The following is an 18,961-nucleotide window of genomic DNA, read 5'->3' as shown; positions in this document are numbered from 1 at the left end:
CTCCTACTCCTCGGCGTGTCCGTAAGGTGGACGAAGCCTATCAATCCGTCGGTGGATGAGACCCCGGATAACCGGCTAATATGAACTCCTTCTGGGTGGAGAAACCTCACCACAAAGTCTTTGCAACAGCAAAACAGAGGAGTACAACAATAGAGGAAACAAACAAGAACAATAGAAATTGTAAACACACTTGCTTGCCTTCTCGTCGGAGTCCGTTGATGAAGCAGCAGCTTCACGGCTCCAGCAGCTAGAAAACCAGCACGAAGCTCACGCGAAGCTTCAGCAAACCGAGAGCTCAGCAAAGCTCAAGTCGCAGTTAGTAGGAAGAAGAGGTGTTTCTGTAGAGGCCCTCGACCTTGATATATAACCTGCGAAGAAGAAGACAGATAAACTAGCCGTTGTGTCGCAACGGCTAGGGCCTGGACCGATCAGGCACACTCCTGATCGGTCTAGGAGTGTTCTGATCGGTCTTGGGGACCGATCAGCCGAGCTACCGAGCTACCGAGCTACCGAGCCCTCTCTGACCTAGTCCGGAGAACGAGCTGCCGAGCCCTCTCCGACTTTGTCCGGTCCAGAGAATGAGCTACCAAGCTACGAGCTACCGAGCCCTCTCCGACTCCATCCGGTCCAGAGAACGAGCTACCAAGCCCTCTCTGACCTAGTCCGGAGAGCGAGCTGCCGAGCTACCGAGCTACGAGCTACCGAGCTACCAAGCTACCGAGCTACCGGGATACCGAGCTACCGAGCTGCCGAGCCCTCTCCGACTCCATCCGGTCCAGAGAACGAGCTACCGAGCCCTCTCTGACCTAGTCCGGAGAGCGAGCTGCCGAGCTACGAGCTACCGAGCTACTGAGCTCTCTTTGACTTCCCATGCCAAGCTTCCATACTTGGACTTCTCCCGTGCCAAGCTCCCTGCTTGGACTTTTCCGTGCCAAGTCTCCATACTTGGACTTTTCTCGTGCCAAGCTCCCTGCTTGGACTTTTCACCAGATGTCTGGTCAACCTTGACCTATCTGGATTTCCCTTGCCTGGCTTCACTCACCGGGACTTTCCAACTGCCTGGCTTCACTCACCAGGACTTTCCATCTGCCTAGCTTCACTCACCAGGACTTCCAAACTGCCTAGCTTCACTCACTAGGTCTTTCCCCCTGCCTGGCTTCACTCACTAGGACTTTCACTTTCACCTAGCTTCACTCACTAGGATTTTCACCTGCCTTTACTCACCAGGATTTTCGGACTGCCTGGCTTCACTCACCAGGACTTTCCGAACTGCCTGGCTTCACTCACCAGGACTTTCCGAACTGCCTGGTTTCACTCACCAGGACTTTCCGAACTGCCTAGCTTCACTCACCAGGACTTTCCGAACTGCCTGGTTTCACTTACCAGGACTTTCCGAACTGCCTAACATCCCAGTCAAGTATCCGGTCAACCTTGACCTACTTGACTCTTCTTCATCCAACCTGATCAGACCCTGATCAGTATATCTCCGCATGGACAACTGCACCTGCATTGTCCATGTCTACATGTCTTTCTGTATTGTCAAACATCGAAACCATGACCAAGGTTTACGCTTGGTCAACTAGGTCAACCTTGACCTACTGAAAATTGCACCAACAATCTCCCCCTTTTTGATGTTTGACAATACCTTTAAGTTAGGCTAATCCAATAGCCTCAACTTTCTTCATGCCACTAGGTAATAAAACATAAGTTACAACCTTACATTCTCCTTCTAAGAAGACAACCTCCTTCTTAGATAATGAAGGCCTAACTTAAACCCTTCATTCTCCCCCTATTGGCACACATCAACAAACTCTCCCCCTGAAGAGTAAGTTACCGTTGTTCACAACTTCACTCGTTGTGATCAACAAACTCTTCCCACTAACTCCAATGTTCTTCCTTGAACATTCTCTAGACATTCTCCATTCTCCCCCTTTTTGACACACATCAAAAAGAGTGAATCAAGGTCAAGAGTTTCTTCCTAATGAAAGTCCCATACCTTTCATTGAAACCCTTAATTTCCCCCTTGATACTAATGTCAATAGTCAATTTAGTGATAATCCCATATCACTCATGACAACTCCCCCAAAAGGTCAACTCCCCTTGACCAATAGGTAAAACTCCCCCTAAAGGTCAACTCCCCCTTGATCATTGCACCAACAATGTCTTGGAGAGTTTCAACCCTTTAGAAATCCAAAACTCCAACTTCATTGCTGAAATTTCAGACAGCATAGTCGAAACTGGCACGCCCTGATCGGTCACCAGACCGATCAGGTCTTCCCTGGATCGCTCACAGTGACCGATCCACAACTGCCTGGACCGATCAGACTCCCTTCTGATTGGTCCACAACCTCTGATATCAGTTTCTGAATTTCCTTCCAAAATTCAGAAACCCCTACAAAATTTCAGAAAATTCCAGAAATTATAAAACTTTGAGGATACATTCCTCATAACATATACTATCAAGGAAAAATAGTTTTCTATGAAAATAGCTTCCATTTTTCAATCTTGATACAAAGTTCACAAGTCTTTGAAATAGCTCAAAGTTAACTCATCTTTGTATCACCTTGTTCAATGATGAATGCTATCATTAGAAAAGCTTCATCAAGGTTTTTCAAATCAATTTTGAAATAATTTTAAAACCTTCAATTTAGGATCATAATCTTAGGGCTAAATGTACATGACTTGTACATAAGCTTTCCCTATGATCCCCAATTTTGAATTAGGCTCATCTAGGTACAAGAACTATGCACCTTGTTCCTAACTCATCATCCTAATATCTCACACACATCTAAGGTGTATCAAATACATCCAAGTCAATTTTGATGTGAGATATGAGTTTAGGTTATCTTAGACTAAGGTCTCATGCATTTTCTAAACATCAATTTGATCTCCATATCAAATTTGTGTTTTTAACCTTAAATCAATTTCATTGATTATAAATGCAAGAAATGATGACATGGCATAAAATGATATCATACATAATAACATGTGACAATGTCATGATGTCATGGCATAAAGTATGAAACTTAAATAAAGCATGACATATAAATAACCTAAGCATTATCATGACATTTTAAATGATCATAAAATAAATATGATGTCATGACATGACATATGGCAAACAATATATGGCAGATAGCACATAAAGGTATAGAAAATACCTAATTCTAGCCTTAGTTGCCATTTTTGATAATTTTGATCATTTTGCCATAAATTCTATATTCCTAAGTGTAATAGACCTAAAATCATATCCTCAAGACTTTTAGATCACTATGTGCCAACTACATTGACTCTAGAAAATTCCTCAAATGTGGTTGGCACATCCTAATTATCTTAGGAATAATTTTTCATTTCATTTTCAAGGCTTGATCACACCTTGAAAAATCCTAAAGTGCCACCTTTTGCCATGATTAGGTTAATTACCTATTCAAGTAAGGTTGGCACACCCTAAACCATCTAGCGTGATGGAATCACGCTCTTAGGAACCCAATACATATTGGAGCTCATTGGGTTCACTAAATATTCACTAGGGATGACTTCCCTAGCAACCCTCCTAATGACCCTCCTAGGCTTTGAAACCTTGGTCATTTGGGACTCATCAAGATCAACTCTAGGGGTGACTCCCCTTGTGACCTTGGTGATGGTCTTCCTAGCTCTAGATTTTGTTCCATAATCGAATGGAACATTGCGATAAGTGGGCTTGACCACTTGGGACTTAGGTTTGTGACCCAAACTTTTCTTGTCCTTGGACTTGGATTTTTGACCCCTAGACCCTAGAGTCAAATCCTCAAGAGCCTTTTCTAGAGAGTCAAGTCTTGACCTCAAGACTTGATTTTCTTTCTCTAATACCTCAAGCTTTAATTTATCATTTTTCTTTGAGGTACTCCTAGACATATGTCTAGTAGTTTTGGGATTCCTATCTAGGTTTCCCTTAACCTTAGACGAGTTGATCCTAGGGTTGGCTTTCCTAGTGTTATCCTTATCTGGGCTCACATGTTTGGCACCTAAGCATGTGTATCGATTTCTATAATTATCATGCTTATCATTATTGTCAATTGCAATCAAACTACTAGCATGCATCTTACTAGTATTGCAAGAATGTGCCTTAAAGGATACCTTAGGGTTTGCCTTAGCTCCCCCTATAGATGTGCTTGGTCTCTTGTCCTTGTGAGGTTGCCTCCCCCTCGGACATTGACTTCTATAATGTCCCCTTCGCTTGCATTGGAAGCACACCACGTGCTCCTTGCCCTTGCGTTTCGGGACTCCGGCTTCCTTGACCTTTGGTGCCAGTGGAGTCTTCCTAAACCTCTTTGGACATTTACTCTTGTAATGCCCATATTCCCTACACTCAAAGCACATTATATGTAATTTACTTGAAATTAAATCGCTTGAGTTACCTAGGGTTGAGGATGGATGTAATCTCTCTTCTTCATCCCTTCCGGAGGTAGAAGCTTCTTCTTGCACCAATCTTGAAGAAGAACTCTCCTCCTCTTCTTCCATAGATGTTGAGTAGCCCTCAACTTCTAATTTCTTACCTCCATGATGTGAGCTACTTGGCTCACTTGATTCCTCTTCATGACTTGAATTGGAGCTCTCCTCATGGAACTTAACCAAGTTGTTCCACAACTCCTTGGCATTGTTGTATCTACCTATCTTACACAAGATATCACTAGGTAATGAAAATTCAAGGATTTTCGTTACCTCGTCGTTGATTGTGGATTGGTGGATTTGTTCTTTCGTCCACTTCTTTTTCTTGAGAAGTTCTCCCTTTCTATCCACCGAAGGAATAAAACCTACTTGTATACAATTCCAATTTGCTAGGTTAGTCATAAGAAAATACTTCATTCTTACCTTCCAATACGCGAAGTCACAGCACTCGTAGAAGGATGGAATCATGATGTCTTCTCCGAGTCGATCCATTCTCTAGCTTGTGCTTCCCCGGGTGTTAATCCGACGAAGAGCAACCTGGCTCTGATACCACTTGTTAGGATCGATGGTCGCGGCTAGAGAGGGGGGGTGTGAATAGCCGCCCCAAATCCTTCGCGTTTCTTCCTACGATTAGGGTTAGCGCAGCGGAAATGAAACCGTAGAAACGAAAAGTAAGAAGGTAAACCTCAAACTCGATGGATGTAACGAGGTTCGGAGATGATACTCCTACTCCTCGGCGTGTCCGTAAGGTGGACGAAGCCTATCAATCCGTCGGTGGATGAGACCCCGGATAACCGGCTAATATGAACTCCTTCTGGGTGGAGAAATCTCACCACAAAGTCTTTGCAACAGCAAAACAGAGGAGTACAACAATAGAGGAAACAAACAAGAACAATAGAAATTGTAAACACACTTGCTTGCCTTCTCGTCGGAGTCCGTTGATGAAGCAGCAGCTTCACGGCTCCAGCAGCTAGAAAACCAGCACGAAGCTCACGCGAAGCTTCAGCAAACCGAGAGCTCAGCAAAGCTCAAGTCGCAGTTAGTAGGAAGAAGAGGTGTTTCTGTAGAGGCCCTCGACCTTGATATATAACCTACGAAGAAGAAGACAGATAAACTAGCCGTTGTGTCGCAACGGTTAGGGCCTGGACCGATCAGGCACACTCCTGATAGGTCCAGGAGTGTTCTGATCGGTCTTGGGGACCAATCAGCCGAGCTACCGAGCTACCGAGCTACCGAGCTACCGAGCCCTCTCTGACCTAGTCCGGAGAACGAGCTGCCGAGCCCTCTCCGACTTTGTCCGGTCCAGAGAATGAGCTACCGAGCTACGAGCTACCGAGCCCTCTCCGACTCCATCCGGTCCAGAGAACGAGCTACCGAGCCCTCTCTGACCTAGTCCGGAGAGCGAGCTGCCGAGCTGCCGAGCTACGAGCTACCGAGCTACCGAGCTACCGGGATACCGAGCTACCGAGCTACCGAGCCCTCTCCGACTCCATCCGGTCCAGAGAACGAGCTACCGAGCCCTCTCTGACCTAGTCCGGAGAGCGAGCTGCCGAGCTATGAGCTACCGAGCTACCGAGCTACCGAGCTCTCTCTGACTTCCCATGCCAAGCTTCTATACTTGGACTTCTCCCGTGCCAAGCTCCCTGCTTGGACTTTTCCGTGCCAAGTCTCCATACTTGGACTTTTCTCGTGCCAAGCTCCCTGCTTGGACTTTTCACCAGATGTCTGGTCAACCTTGACCTATCTGGATTTCCCTTGCCTGGCTTCACTCACCGGGACTTTCCAACTGCCTGGCTTCACTCACCAGGACTTTCCATCTGCCTAGCTTCACTCACCAGGACTTCCAAACTGCCTAGCTTCACTCACTAGGTCTTTCCCCTGCCTGGCTTCACTCACCAGGACTTTCACTTTCACCTAGCTTCACTCACTAGGATTTTCACATGGCTTTACTCACCAGGATTTTCCGACTGCCTGGCTTCACTCACCAGGACTTTCCGAACTGCCTGGCTTCACTCACCAGGACTTTTCGAACTGCCTAACATCCCAGTTAGGACTTCCCAGTCAAGTATCCGGTCAACCTTGACCTACTTGACTCTTCTTCATCCAACCTGATCAGACCCTGATCAGTATATCTCCGCATGGACAACTGCACCTGCATTGTCCATGTCTACATGTCTTTCTGTATTGTCAAACATCGAAACCATGACCAAGGTTTACGCTTGGTCAATTAGGTCAACCTTGACCTATTGAAAATTGCACCAACAAAAATGACCAGGGGATACTCATTGGGGTTCACATTACATGAGTATTGTCCGTTTGATGTCTACATAGACTTCAATTTGCAAGTGCTTGAAAATGTGTACGATAATGGTACTAATGATAATAATAGTGGTATCGCCACCAGTTTGATTTATAAGATGGAGAGTTATGATTTTGTGTTTGTGATGCATTTGATGAAATCTTTATTGAAAACCACAAATGAATTGCCACTTGTCTTGCAACAAAAGGATCAAAACATTGTACTGGTTGTCAGTTTGATCAAGACGATGAAAGTTATATTGCAAAAATTGAGAGAGGAAGGATGGGAGAATTTTTTGTACGTCGTCAACAAATTTTGTAGTAACAATATGATCCCAGTACCGAATATGGAAGAAAATATGAGAACTCGTGGTCGCAGTAGATGTAATGGACAAATGATTACTAATTTTCATCACTAACGTGTTGAAATTTTTTGTCAAGTATTATTTTTAAATATTTTATTGAATTTTAAGTTTCTAATAATGTTTTTTATTTATTTTTTTATTGTTACAATATTAGTTTCTTGATATAATGGTTTCAGAGATGAATAATCAGTTTTCAGAATCAAGTATAGAGGTACTTACTTGCATTGTTTGCTTAGATCTAAAGGATTCTTTTTCTCAATTTGATATTAGTAAGCTACTTCACCTTGCTGAACTTTATCCGGAGAACTTTTCATTGATTGATCGTGTATTACTTGAGGACCAACTTGAGACTTACATTCAAAATGTATAAGGTGAATTTTTCATGATTGAAGATTTGGGAAGTCTTGCTAAAAAGATGGTTGAAACGGGCAATAATATAATTTTTTCATTAGTATATCGATTTAGCATTAGTTTTACCAGTTGCAACTGCTTTTGTTGAAAGGGTTTTTTCTGCGATGAAAATTATCATGACTGATTTGCATAATAGGATAGGGGATGGATGCCAGTTTGGTAGTATATATCGAGAAGGATATTTTTGCCACAATTGAAAATGAACAAATTTTACAACATTTTCAACAAATGAACACTCGTAGGATACAGTTGTGTCCTCTTGTTTGTATGTCTAGATCTGATACTAGTGGTTCAAGTATCAAAAAATAATTACTTTATTGGTATGCTCATATTTTTATGTTTGTATCATTTTCATTATCAATTTAGTACTTTTATCTTTTGATATATTTATTTGATAGTAAGAAATATTTTTTTAGTCTCTTCTTTGAGCACTCCTCTAAATTTTTGTTTGGATCTGCCATGGGCTATGGTGTCGCAGTAAGACATGCAGGTTGTCACCCAGGTACCCACGGTTTGAACCCCATCTATGGTGTATTTGTAAAAAATTTTCCTCCAAATGGGGGGCGTAACTAAAGGATGTTGGGTTTCTGAGCTAGCCGTCGCGTGCACTTCCCGATTTACCCTAGTGACAGGTGGAAAACTTTCATGGGGTCGGGTCGGTCACCCCTAAGGATAGTCAATGAGGTTAATTGGGATTATCATTTTTATTCACCCCAGGGATAGTCAATAAGACTAACTGGGATTATCATTTTTCTTACTGTCGATAAGCTGCTACATGTTGTTTTAGCTACTGCCGATAAGCTGCTACACGTTGTAGCAGTTATTGCCAATTAGCTGCTATAACATGTAATGAGTAATGTCTATTATCATTTTAAAATAGTTTGTTTTTTATTTATATTTTTTATTTCATTGGATATAGGGTCGGATATCCAAATAACTATAACTCGTCGGATATCTGATACATAAAAACCGTCAAATATAGGGTCAGGTATATGTCCTGATATTACATTATCTGATCTAGTAGGGTTGGATAGTTTTTTACCCCAATAACCGAACCAACTCGATCCGCAATCACCCCTAGATCTACTTGATTTAGGTCCATCTGTGTAAATTTGGGATGATCGGAGTCGTTCATTAATATCTAATCATCCTAACCATTCAACTGGTTCCCGCCAATCTTGACCATTCACTCAGATTTGATCTCATCCATTCATCTAGATCTGGGACAATCTTGGCCATTCGATCAGATCTTGGGAAATTATCTCTTTGGGGACGCGATCACTTCTCACACGGACGTCGACACCACCTTCTGCCTCCTCTATCAACGGTCGACGCTCGCCACCCATCTCCTTCATCGCCGTCGGCTGGCCACTTCATCTCCTCTCCAATTCATTCCCACCTTTGTATATCTCCTCTTCGTGGTTAGAAGAGGAGTAACTAGTAGCCTTCCTTCGCAAAGCAGGACACCAACCTCCTCTTCGTGGTTAGAAGAGGAGGAACCGGAGCTTCCAGATCCAGCCAGTCTCCATCCCTATCATCTCCTCTTTAGGTTAGAAGAGGAGAAGCCCCTCCATCTCCATCAGCACACCATCAATTTCGGCATCCACAACTTCTCCCTCTTTCATTCGGACCAGATCTGGACAGAACATGCTCCGATTCCCGATCAGATCCGCGTTCATCACTACAGCTACTCCATCAGTTCTGATCTTCTTCAAGCTCTAGCAGAAGACTCCGTCAACTGATCAACCACATCCGAGCTTCAATCTGCTCTTGGTCGAGTTTGGGTTTATCTATTGTTAGGTAATTGATTTGTCTCTTTGATGTGCTAATTGTTTGAATGAGTTCTTGATTGTTGATTATAATAGATTCTATCTTCCATGTTTTAGGTTTCATGTATTTGGTTCTAACCGGATGATGAATGTAAGTTGTTTGATGGAATGTTTCTCTAAGTAGTAGATTTTAGTTTGGTAATTCCTTAGTTAGTTGTTTCGATTGTTTTTGTTTGTGTTGAATCTATTATGTTTAAGTTTTTCATTTGAATGTAATTAGTTTAGGTTTTGTTATATGCTCTAAGTTTCGTATCATTAGATGTGTTTTTACTTCCCGTGCAATCATAGTTCAGGTTAGGCTAGAATTCTTTTATTTGCATTGCCTTTTATTAATTAGGTTTAGTTTTATACTTGCTTTGCTATTTCATTTTTTAGTTTTAACATTCAAATACAACCTCCATTTTCATGTCAAAAAAAAAAAAAAACTCTAAGCAATAACTTACAATCCGAAGGTTATCATCCATCGTTATATTCATTGAGAGACGACTCGAGCCATTCATATACCACTTTAGTATAGAGGTGCTCGATAACTTTAATTATAACAGGGTGCCTCCAATCATGCCAATCCAATTTGAACTCTACGACTGTTATCCACTCGATGACACCTACATTCAGCCGAGGGTGCCTCCAATTAATTTCGAGGTGCCTCTAATCAATTCAGGGCGCTTCTAATGACTGAAACTTCATATTCACAGCTTATTCACTCTTGGGCGCCTCTATCCATTCAAGGCGCCTTTAGTCACTTACTCGAGGTGCCTCTAATTATCTGAGGTGCCTTAAGTACTATTCATAAGAAGTTATTTTTTTTTACATTTAACTCTTGTAAACAAATATATTAGTCCAAATAATAAAATTATTTGCAAAATAGAGTTAATACAGATGCATAAATATAATTATAAATTATATTTTGTTTAACACAACCAAGATCTAATCTTGGTCTCAACTAAGATTTTCAAAATGAATCTAAGTTAGAATCAACACCTATAGTCTCACTAGGACTTATCCTCACTAGATCTCTCTTCTCTAGTTGTTTACCTGATCTGTTTGGACTTTCTATGATACTGCTTAGTATCTGATCAATCTAATCAACTAAGACTTACCTGTAATACTGAATTAGCACAATAGATATAAACAGTAAGGTAAAGGTTAGCAGCTTTCAAGATTCACTGGTCTGATTGATCGTGGTCACATATGCTTGGAGTTCACTCATTCAAGACTTCTCATTACCTAGGGTTACCTCCCCATAGAGTTTTCTATTGTTTATCTTTACTTGCTAGGACTTTTCATTATCTAACTTCACCCACTAGAATTTTCACAACTTATCTTCACTCACTAGGGTTTAACTTCATTTATTAGAACTTTTATAGCTTGACTTCACTTACCAGGACTTCCACCACCTATCTTCACTCATTATGATTTTCACTATCTAACTTCACTTATCAGAACTTCCATCATCAAACTTTATTCACTAGAATTTTCTCTTATTAGTTGTCCAATGAATTTTTAATCTAACTAGACTTCTTTCTTATAAGTTATCCGATCAACCTCTCTTAAATATATTGATAAATAAATATACTAGAAGTTAATTGCACTAATATAGTGGACCACCAACAACCCTAACCCTGACTTTATTTTTGTCCTCTTCGCCCCCTACAGACACAACAAAAATTCTCATTTATTCCCCATCCATGAAATATTTATATGATATAAAAAGAAAGCATATTTTCTCCAAAGGCATGAGTCACATTCTTATCCAAAACGAGACCAAACCCATCCACAACCCTAATCTATTGCCCTCCTGTCTCATCCAACTTTTGAAGGATTGTGATGGGCTGTGGAAGACTATATGGATTAGTTGGGCATATTTTGGGGGCATGTTAATCAATAACCATTGAAAAATATCCAAAAAATTTCAATCTTAAGATTGAAGGTTTTTTCCCCTTATAATGTCGCATTCTTATTTAATAAAAAACAATTCAATTTTAAAAAGAATGAAATATTTAAAAATTAATTTTTAAATATACAGGTCAGAAAATCATCTATTTTCAAGACTAATAATTTAAGTATAAGTTCAAAAGCACATGCATGACTTTAAACTACTATCATTTTGTCCTTAATCTAACATCATTATTCATTAGTTATAGGAGACCGAGTCGCGTTTGACTTTGATTATTTTCTAAAAAATGTATTAGAAAGTTATAAATAAAATATAAGGAGGAAAGATATATTTTATCAATTTTAATATCTCAAAGGTAAAATAGTTAATCTTGTAAGATTACGTTAGTTGATCTTGACCCGATCACATGTTATATTGTCCCTAGCTTGATCCATGGACCGCGAAACTCTTGTATGTCTCAATCTATTCTTGTTCAAATGGTACTATTTGAAACTCTTAAGCATAGCATAGGATGACAATCCAACAGAAAAACAAATTAGGTATGATAATTTTATTATTTTTAAAACCAAAAACTTGTTTTGGGATTAGATTTTGACTTTGTCAAATTTAGATGGAATCTTGAAGCGTTTTGACTGATGAAGCATTGTTTGATAGTATTTCATATTTTCACATCGGGTAAATAAAAGAACTAAAATTTTATATTATTTTTTAACTGTAGATATAATTGTATATGTCTAAATTAGAGCTTGTTTAATCTTTTTCAAAAATAAAAATATAACAAAAAATATTTAGCAATATAAAAAATTATCACTTCTATAAAAATTTGAATTCAAATTGTTGTGCATTGTAAAAATATAAAATATTGAACACTCGTTGGTAAAAACTGATAAAGAAGAAAGAAAGGTCTAGTGGTGCAATGATTAAAACATTTATCATATAAAATTTTGAGATCAAAATTTAATATTTAATATGTTTGAATATATTTTTTTTATATATTTTAGTTATCTGTATTAATAGCTAAATAGTAATCTATGATTTATCATCTTCTTATTAATTTAAGGAGAGGAGGAGTTGATGAAGGTATTATAGGCGAGCAAATCCTCTAAGAAGGGCCAAATTGTCTTTCTTTTTTTTTTTTATAAAGGCGATAATGACTTTTCTATTCTATATTGTACGGCTGCCTAAATTTAGATAACGATCAAGTTACGATGGTAGTAAGTTTGACAAGGCTATTGATTCCTATCTCATCCTAAACTACTAGGATAGTCAATAAAATTAGTCAATTTAAATTAAATATCTAATATCAATTAAAAAATATTTTTTTTATTAATAACTGGGATGATTATGCAATGAGATTCATGTTCTGTGTGGTATTGCAACAACGTAGCAATAAGGCATTGATGGACAATAAAGATTAAAGAGTGACAATATAGAAGAGCACTTTGTGACATAGTATTTGAAGATTATAAACTAAACTTCTAGAAAAAAAAGACTAGATTAAAACCTCCTTGTCTTTTTTTTTTTATTCAATTTGATAGGATGATAGAGGGAGACCTACCTGATACGAAATCAATTATTAGAGTAGAAGTCAAAGTCAAGAAGGTTATTAATGTTCGGATGCCAAAGGGTCAAAAGGAAGATAATGACAATGACCGGTTAGGTAGTCAGGGTCCGACCAACGGGAGACATGTCCGAGCAAGCCACCCGTCCAGCTCGAGATGACACGTAGGACAGCCAACGCTCAATAAGATGTAGCAGGACATCAAGGGAGACCGTATAGCTAGTCCGAACGGGGGATGACATGTTACTACGGAGTTACTGCATGGAAGGGCCACATGAGGTCGTTAGAGCGGGGGAGGGGGTCCCAGCCGAGCGGCTACCCCCGCTTGACCTAGCAACGGGACTAATGTAATATCTTTCTACATCCTTTTGGGAAATAGTGTCGCTGATATGAGGCATGATCGACAGGCGAATCGTACGACGGAAACTTCTACTATCTTATCTGGGATATGTATGTCATGTTAAGGTATGATATCAGAGGTACTTTTCTGACATGTCTTTTCATAAGATATATTGGAGAGCGTGCTCATGCCTTCGAAAGCATGCATGTCGCCTACCGGAGCTCTATATAAAGAAGGGTCCATCACCGACAGAGGTACGCATTATTCTTGAGTTCTACTATTACTCCGTTTTTCTCCACATTCCAGTGACTGATTTGAGCATCGGAGGATCAATGTCAGAGACCTCTTCATTGACTTGGCACTGACGTCCTCTATTTTACAGAGCGAAATAAAATCTATATCTGATCAACCAAGTCACTACCTTTTAATTTTTCAACTTCATGTTTTCAAACAGGATCACAATTGATCTTAAATTTATTTTAGTTTTTTTAATAAAGTCTTTTTATTAATGAATTGATTTCCATTCATATGAAATAGATTTAAATACATCCACTATATTTTAGTTGGCCCTTTACGTGAGAAAGATCAAACGACCAACAAAACATTTTACGCTCATTGAAATTTAATCCCAAGACTGTAAATCCGTCCCATTTAAACAATGATAACTTGAAATAATCCAGTGGTCCAATAAAGCTTGGGCCTACTCTCCAGTCAGTTGACATTTTCAGCACGTGATTTAAATTTTCTACGACATCAACTTATCACCAAACTATGAACTACCTATAGAAGAGTTTTTTTTTTTTTTTTTTTTTTTTTTTTTAACAAATAAATTTTAAATTAAAATTTTAGATGGGGTTGTTTTCTCAAGCTATATTTCTGGTGGCTAATTACATAAAAGAAATTTAATTATTAGGGGTACTGTTATGTTATTTATAGTGTGATTATAACTAAAATTTAACAAATTTGTGGGTGAAAGTGCAAAAATAAACCCTTAAATATTATAAAATTTTAAATTTGCAAAATGACATATTGAAGCCCACCTTTTGTTAATCGAGATTGTACTGATTTTGAAATTTTAGAAAATATTATTTTGTAAATGTAGTAGAACCGAGGAGTAAAATAAAAAAGTTTCAGGATATAAAATATTTTCTCTCGCATTGCCTTTTTGACCCAAATCTCTTCCCTCTCTTTATCCAATCCCATCGACCGTCACGGGCATCCATCGCGGCCTTTGCTTCCTCCTTCACTCGCTTCTAGGGCTTCTCGCTCCCGATCCGAGCTCGGTGGAGGGAAAGAAGCGGTTGAAGGGCAAGATGATGTCCAGATCGTATACTAACCTTCTCGATCTGGCCGCGGGGAACTTTGGGGCGCTGAGTCTGGGCGGGAGCGGAGGGGGGCGAGGGTTGCGGCGGATGCCGCGGGTGATGACGGTGCCGGGGACGCTTATGGAGCTGCAGGAGGAGGAGGAGCGGGCCAGCAGCGTGGCCTCCGACGTGCAGTCCTCGCAGGCGCAGGAGCGGATCATTATCGTCGCCAACCAGCTCCCTGTGCTCGCCCGCCGCCGGCTGGACGGACGCGGGTGGATCTTCGCCTGGGACGAGGACTCTCTCCTCCTCCAGCTCAAGGACGGGCTCCCGGAAGATATGGAGGTTCTCTACGTCGGCACCCTTCGCGTCGACGTCGAAGTTCACGAGCAGGACGACGTCGCCCAGACGCTGCTTGAGCGGTTCAAATGCGTGCCGGTCTTCTTTCCTCCGGATCTCCACGACCGCTTCTACCATGGGTTCTGCAAGCGCCGCTTATGGCAGCTCTTCCACTACCTGCTCCCTTTTTCCGCCGGCTCCTCCCGCGGCGGCCGCTACGATCGCTCCCTCTGGGAGGCCTACGTCCTCGCCAACAAGCTCTTCTCCGAGAAAGTGATCGAGGTGATCAATCCGGAGGAGGACTACGTGTGGATCCACGACTACCACCTCATGGCCCTCCCCACTTTTCTCCGCCGCCTCTTCAACCGCCTCCGGATGGGCTTCTTCCTCCACGTCCCCTTCCCTTCCTCGGAGATCTACCGCACCCTCCCCTTCCGCGAGGAAATCCTCAAGGCTCTCCTCAACTGCGACCTCATCGGCTTTCACACCTTTGACTACGCCCGCCACTTCCTCTCCTGCTGCAGCCGCATGCTGGGCATCGAGTACCAGTCCAAGCGCGGTTACATTGGCCTCGATTACTTCGGCCGTACCATCGGGATCAAGATCTTACCCGTCGGCATCCACATGGGCCAACTCCAGTCCATGCTCCGCCTCCCCGACAGGGAGTGGCGGGTCAACGAACTTCGCCAACAGTACGACGGAAAAACTGTCCTCCTCGGCGTTGACGACATGGACATATTCAAAGGGATCAACCTCAAGCTGCTTGCTTTTGAGCACATGCTAAAGCTTCACCCCAAGTGGCAGGGTAGAGCAGTTCTTGTCCAAATTGTCAATCCGGCAAGGGCACAAGGAAAGGATCTGAAGGAGATCCTGGTCGAGATTGAGGAGAGCTGTCAAAGGATCAATACAACCTTTGGTCACGAAGGGTACAGGCCAGTGGTTCTCATTGAGCGGCCCATGTCGGCCATTGAGAAGATTGCTTACTATACTATTGCTGAGTGCGTGGTAGTCACTGCAGTTAGGGACGGAATGAACTTAACTCCCTATGAATACATTGTTTGCAGACAAGGGATATTTGACGCCAGAGATTCAGTGCCAAATGAGCCAAAGAAGAGCATGCTGGTTGTCTCGGAATTCATTGGTTGCTCTCCGTCTCTTAGTGGTGCGATTCGAGTCAATCCATGGAATATAGAGACCACAGGGGAAGCGATGAATGAGGCTATCTCTCTTTCTGATGGCGAGAAGCAATTGCGGCATGAGAAACACTACCGCTATGTTAACACTCACGATGTTGCTTATTGGTCAAAGAGCTTCATGCAGGACTTGGAGAGAACCTGCAAGGACAATTTCAGGAGGAACTGTTGGGGAATAGGTCTCGGTTTTGGATTCAGGGTCATTGCGGTGGATCCCAACTTTAGAAAGCTTGATGCTGAACTATTGGTCTCAGCTTATACAAATGCTAAGAGTAGGGCTATCTTGTTGGATTATGATGGAACATTAATGTCACAAACATCCATTAACAAAAAGCCTAATCAAGAAGTTATTAGGATAGTCAATACCCTTTGTGCAGATAAGAACAATATTGTTTTTATTGTTAGTGGAAGAGGCCGACAGAGTCTAGATGCTTGGTTTTCACCATGCGAGAAACTTGGAATTGCAGCTGAACATGGATACTTCATTAGGTACTCTCTTCTTCTCTTATGCTATTCAACATTCCAATTATTGCTATTCTTAACTTTTTAAAAGTGTTTAAGAACATTCCATTTGAAAGACTGACCTAACAAATCTAGGGATTACATCATTGGGCGTATGACTGCATAAATAGCCTAATAAATTTGGTTATTTCTTTTGTTATTCATTCTTTTGTTATTCGTGGTGTTTATGATAATGGATCATTCACCATGAAGTACACAGAGTTATCTGCTATTTATACAGTGCATTTGAAAAGAGATCATTGGCAAATATGACACTTGAGAAGAGAGGAAAAGGTAGTGTTGGCATGAAAAGAAAGAATTACATGCAACATGGTACTTTACAGGTTCAAACAATGCATAGAAAGTTCTATGCTAGGTATATAAGACATTCGTAGAAAGACTTGTTAGTTCATGATAGTTGAGATACATGGTACAACAAGCCATGCTTTATAATTCAAACAGTACACCCATCAATTTGAAGCTGAGCTACATTTAAGTTCTCCAACAAAGTAATGAACAATTATTTGATGTCTTCGAATGCTGTGTTACATAGTCAAAACATTTATAATCACCAGTAACCACACAGAGGAATCTATTCCTTTCCACTATATGCTACAGCAAATATTTCGTAATTTCAAAAAACATGGTTTCTGATGCTCTACATTGCTTGTATGTATGCCATTTAAAAAGTGGAAGAAAAAAAAATACACTCATGTAGTATTATTAATATGCTTGTGCCATCTCAATATATGCAGGTGGACTCAGGATGAAGAATGGGAAACCCATAACCAAACCACTGATTTTGCATGGATGCAGATTGCTGAACCAGTGATGAAATTGTATACGGAGTCTACTGATGGATCTTCTATTGAACCCAAAGAAAGTGCTTTAGTTTGGCACCATAGGGATGCTGATCCTGGCTTTGGGTCTTCCCAGGCGAAGGAGATGCTTGATCATTTAGAGAGTGTACTTGCAAATGAACCAGTCACCGTGAAGAGTGGCAAGTTTATCGTTGAAGTGAAACCTCAGGTATGCTTTTTCCTAGTGTACTAGTTGCATGTCAAAATGACAAATCTCAAATATGCTCTATGCTAGGTCATTTACTCTGAAATGCTGCATCCCTAGGGCTTCATGGTTATATTCCTAGTGTTATCTACCATTGGAACCTACTATTTGACTTTACAATTTTGCAAATTCTTGCCTTGTTATCTTTACTACATTTTATTGTGTTGCTGTTTCTGTTACAGGGAGTTAGCAAAGGCATAGTAGCAGATAAAACTCTGTCATCAATGGCTGCAAAGGGAAGACCAGCTGATTTTGTGCTGTGTATTGGTGATGACAGGTCTGATGAGGACATGTTTGAAGGCATTGCTGGCGTAGTAGCAAAGAACATGGTAGCTTCAAATAAGGCAATATTCGGTTGCACTGTTGGCCAAAAACCAAGCAAGGCACGGTATTACTTGGACGACACAAATGATGTCTTAAACACACTTTCAGCACTTGCTGATGCCTCTCTGCCTTTTGTTTCTGTTGAGGAGATAACTGAACCACCCCCACCCACTCAAATCTACATTGATAATTCACAGTGGTAGTATGTTCCTAATTGCTCTTGAATTGCTTTGGAATTTATCAAAATTTTCCTATGGCCCTTGACTCCAAGATAGATATGTAGGAATAAGTGTTGGAGTAAGATGCATTAATGGTCTAACTCACGGTATAATTCAGATTTTAATGAATGATAAATGAGTTAAGTTAGGTATTTTTATAATCTAATGCATTTATTGAACGTGTAAAGATTGACGTGTCTAGGAGACCTGACATTAGGATGAAACCTAACTAGTTTTGAGTACCTAATAGTTGGTGCGAAGTTTAAATAGATCAAAGGGACGATTTGATATATGGCTCGAAGTCTAGTTGGGTTCACCGGGCTTGGCAGTTGGTTGAAATCTAGTTGGGTCTACGGACCTGACAATTGGTGCAAAGATTTAGTGAGTCAATAGGCTAGTCAAAATATTATCAATTGATAAGTGAAGGTAGGTCATTGGAGGAGAGAGTTTTGGCGTGGACGAGTCCAAGTTTGGACTTTAGGCGTTGGTCCAGTTTAGTTTCATTTTAAATTTTTAAATTGAGACATTGATTAATTCCTGGTTATGGAAGGACAAGAATTAATTATTATTACTTATTAGTCTTGGTGCAGAGAGTACCAGACGATCGAATTTAAATTTTGATTAGGGTAAAGGGTATAAAGTTAAGGTTATTTGTTATCTAACAAAGTTGAATAAACTTGCAGGATGTCTTAAGTGTTCTTAGGCAAAAGTTCTAGTGGATTTTAGAAAGGTGGAAAATCCTAGGGAGAGGTAATCCTAAGTTATAGGGGGAGGTAACCTTAGGTGCTGAAAAGTCCTAACCGTAGTTAGGCAAGTAGAAGTCTTGGCGGGTCGAGCACCTTGGATGAAATCCTAGAGTCGGGGACTGTAGGTGAAAATCTTGGTGGT

The 18,961-nt window shown here is 40.7% G+C and overlaps 1 protein-coding gene and 1 long non-coding RNA gene across 2 annotated transcripts; both read left to right on the top strand.

The window, feature by feature from the left end:
• Nucleotides 1–8,795: 8,795 nt before the first annotated feature.
• LOC122020528 lies at nucleotides 8,796–9,586 on the top strand. The gene is made up of 2 exons (XR_006122245.1): nucleotides 8,796–9,302; nucleotides 9,389–9,586. It is a non-coding gene; the product is annotated as an uncharacterized LOC122020528 (long non-coding RNA).
• Nucleotides 9,587–14,305: 4,719 nt separating this feature from the next.
• LOC122019749 (probable alpha,alpha-trehalose-phosphate synthase [UDP-forming] 7) lies at nucleotides 14,306–18,109 on the top strand. Its single transcript, XM_042577254.1, has 3 exons — nucleotides 14,306–16,454; nucleotides 17,222–17,495; nucleotides 17,714–18,109. Exons 1-3 carry the CDS (start codon nucleotides 14,443–14,445, stop codon nucleotides 18,056–18,058), a joined length of 2,631 nt encoding a protein of 876 aa, XP_042433188.1. The 5' UTR covers nucleotides 14,306–14,442; the 3' UTR covers nucleotides 18,059–18,109.
• Nucleotides 18,110–18,961: the final 852 nt, after the last annotated feature.

Source organism: Zingiber officinale, chromosome 9A (assembly GCF_018446385.1).
Source record: "Zingiber officinale cultivar Zhangliang chromosome 9A, Zo_v1.1, whole genome shotgun sequence".
Classification (NCBI taxonomy): domain Eukaryota; kingdom Viridiplantae; phylum Streptophyta; class Magnoliopsida; order Zingiberales; family Zingiberaceae; genus Zingiber; species Zingiber officinale.
Note: the sequence above shows the minus strand (reverse complement) of the source record. Positions and strands in the feature narration are given on the sequence as shown.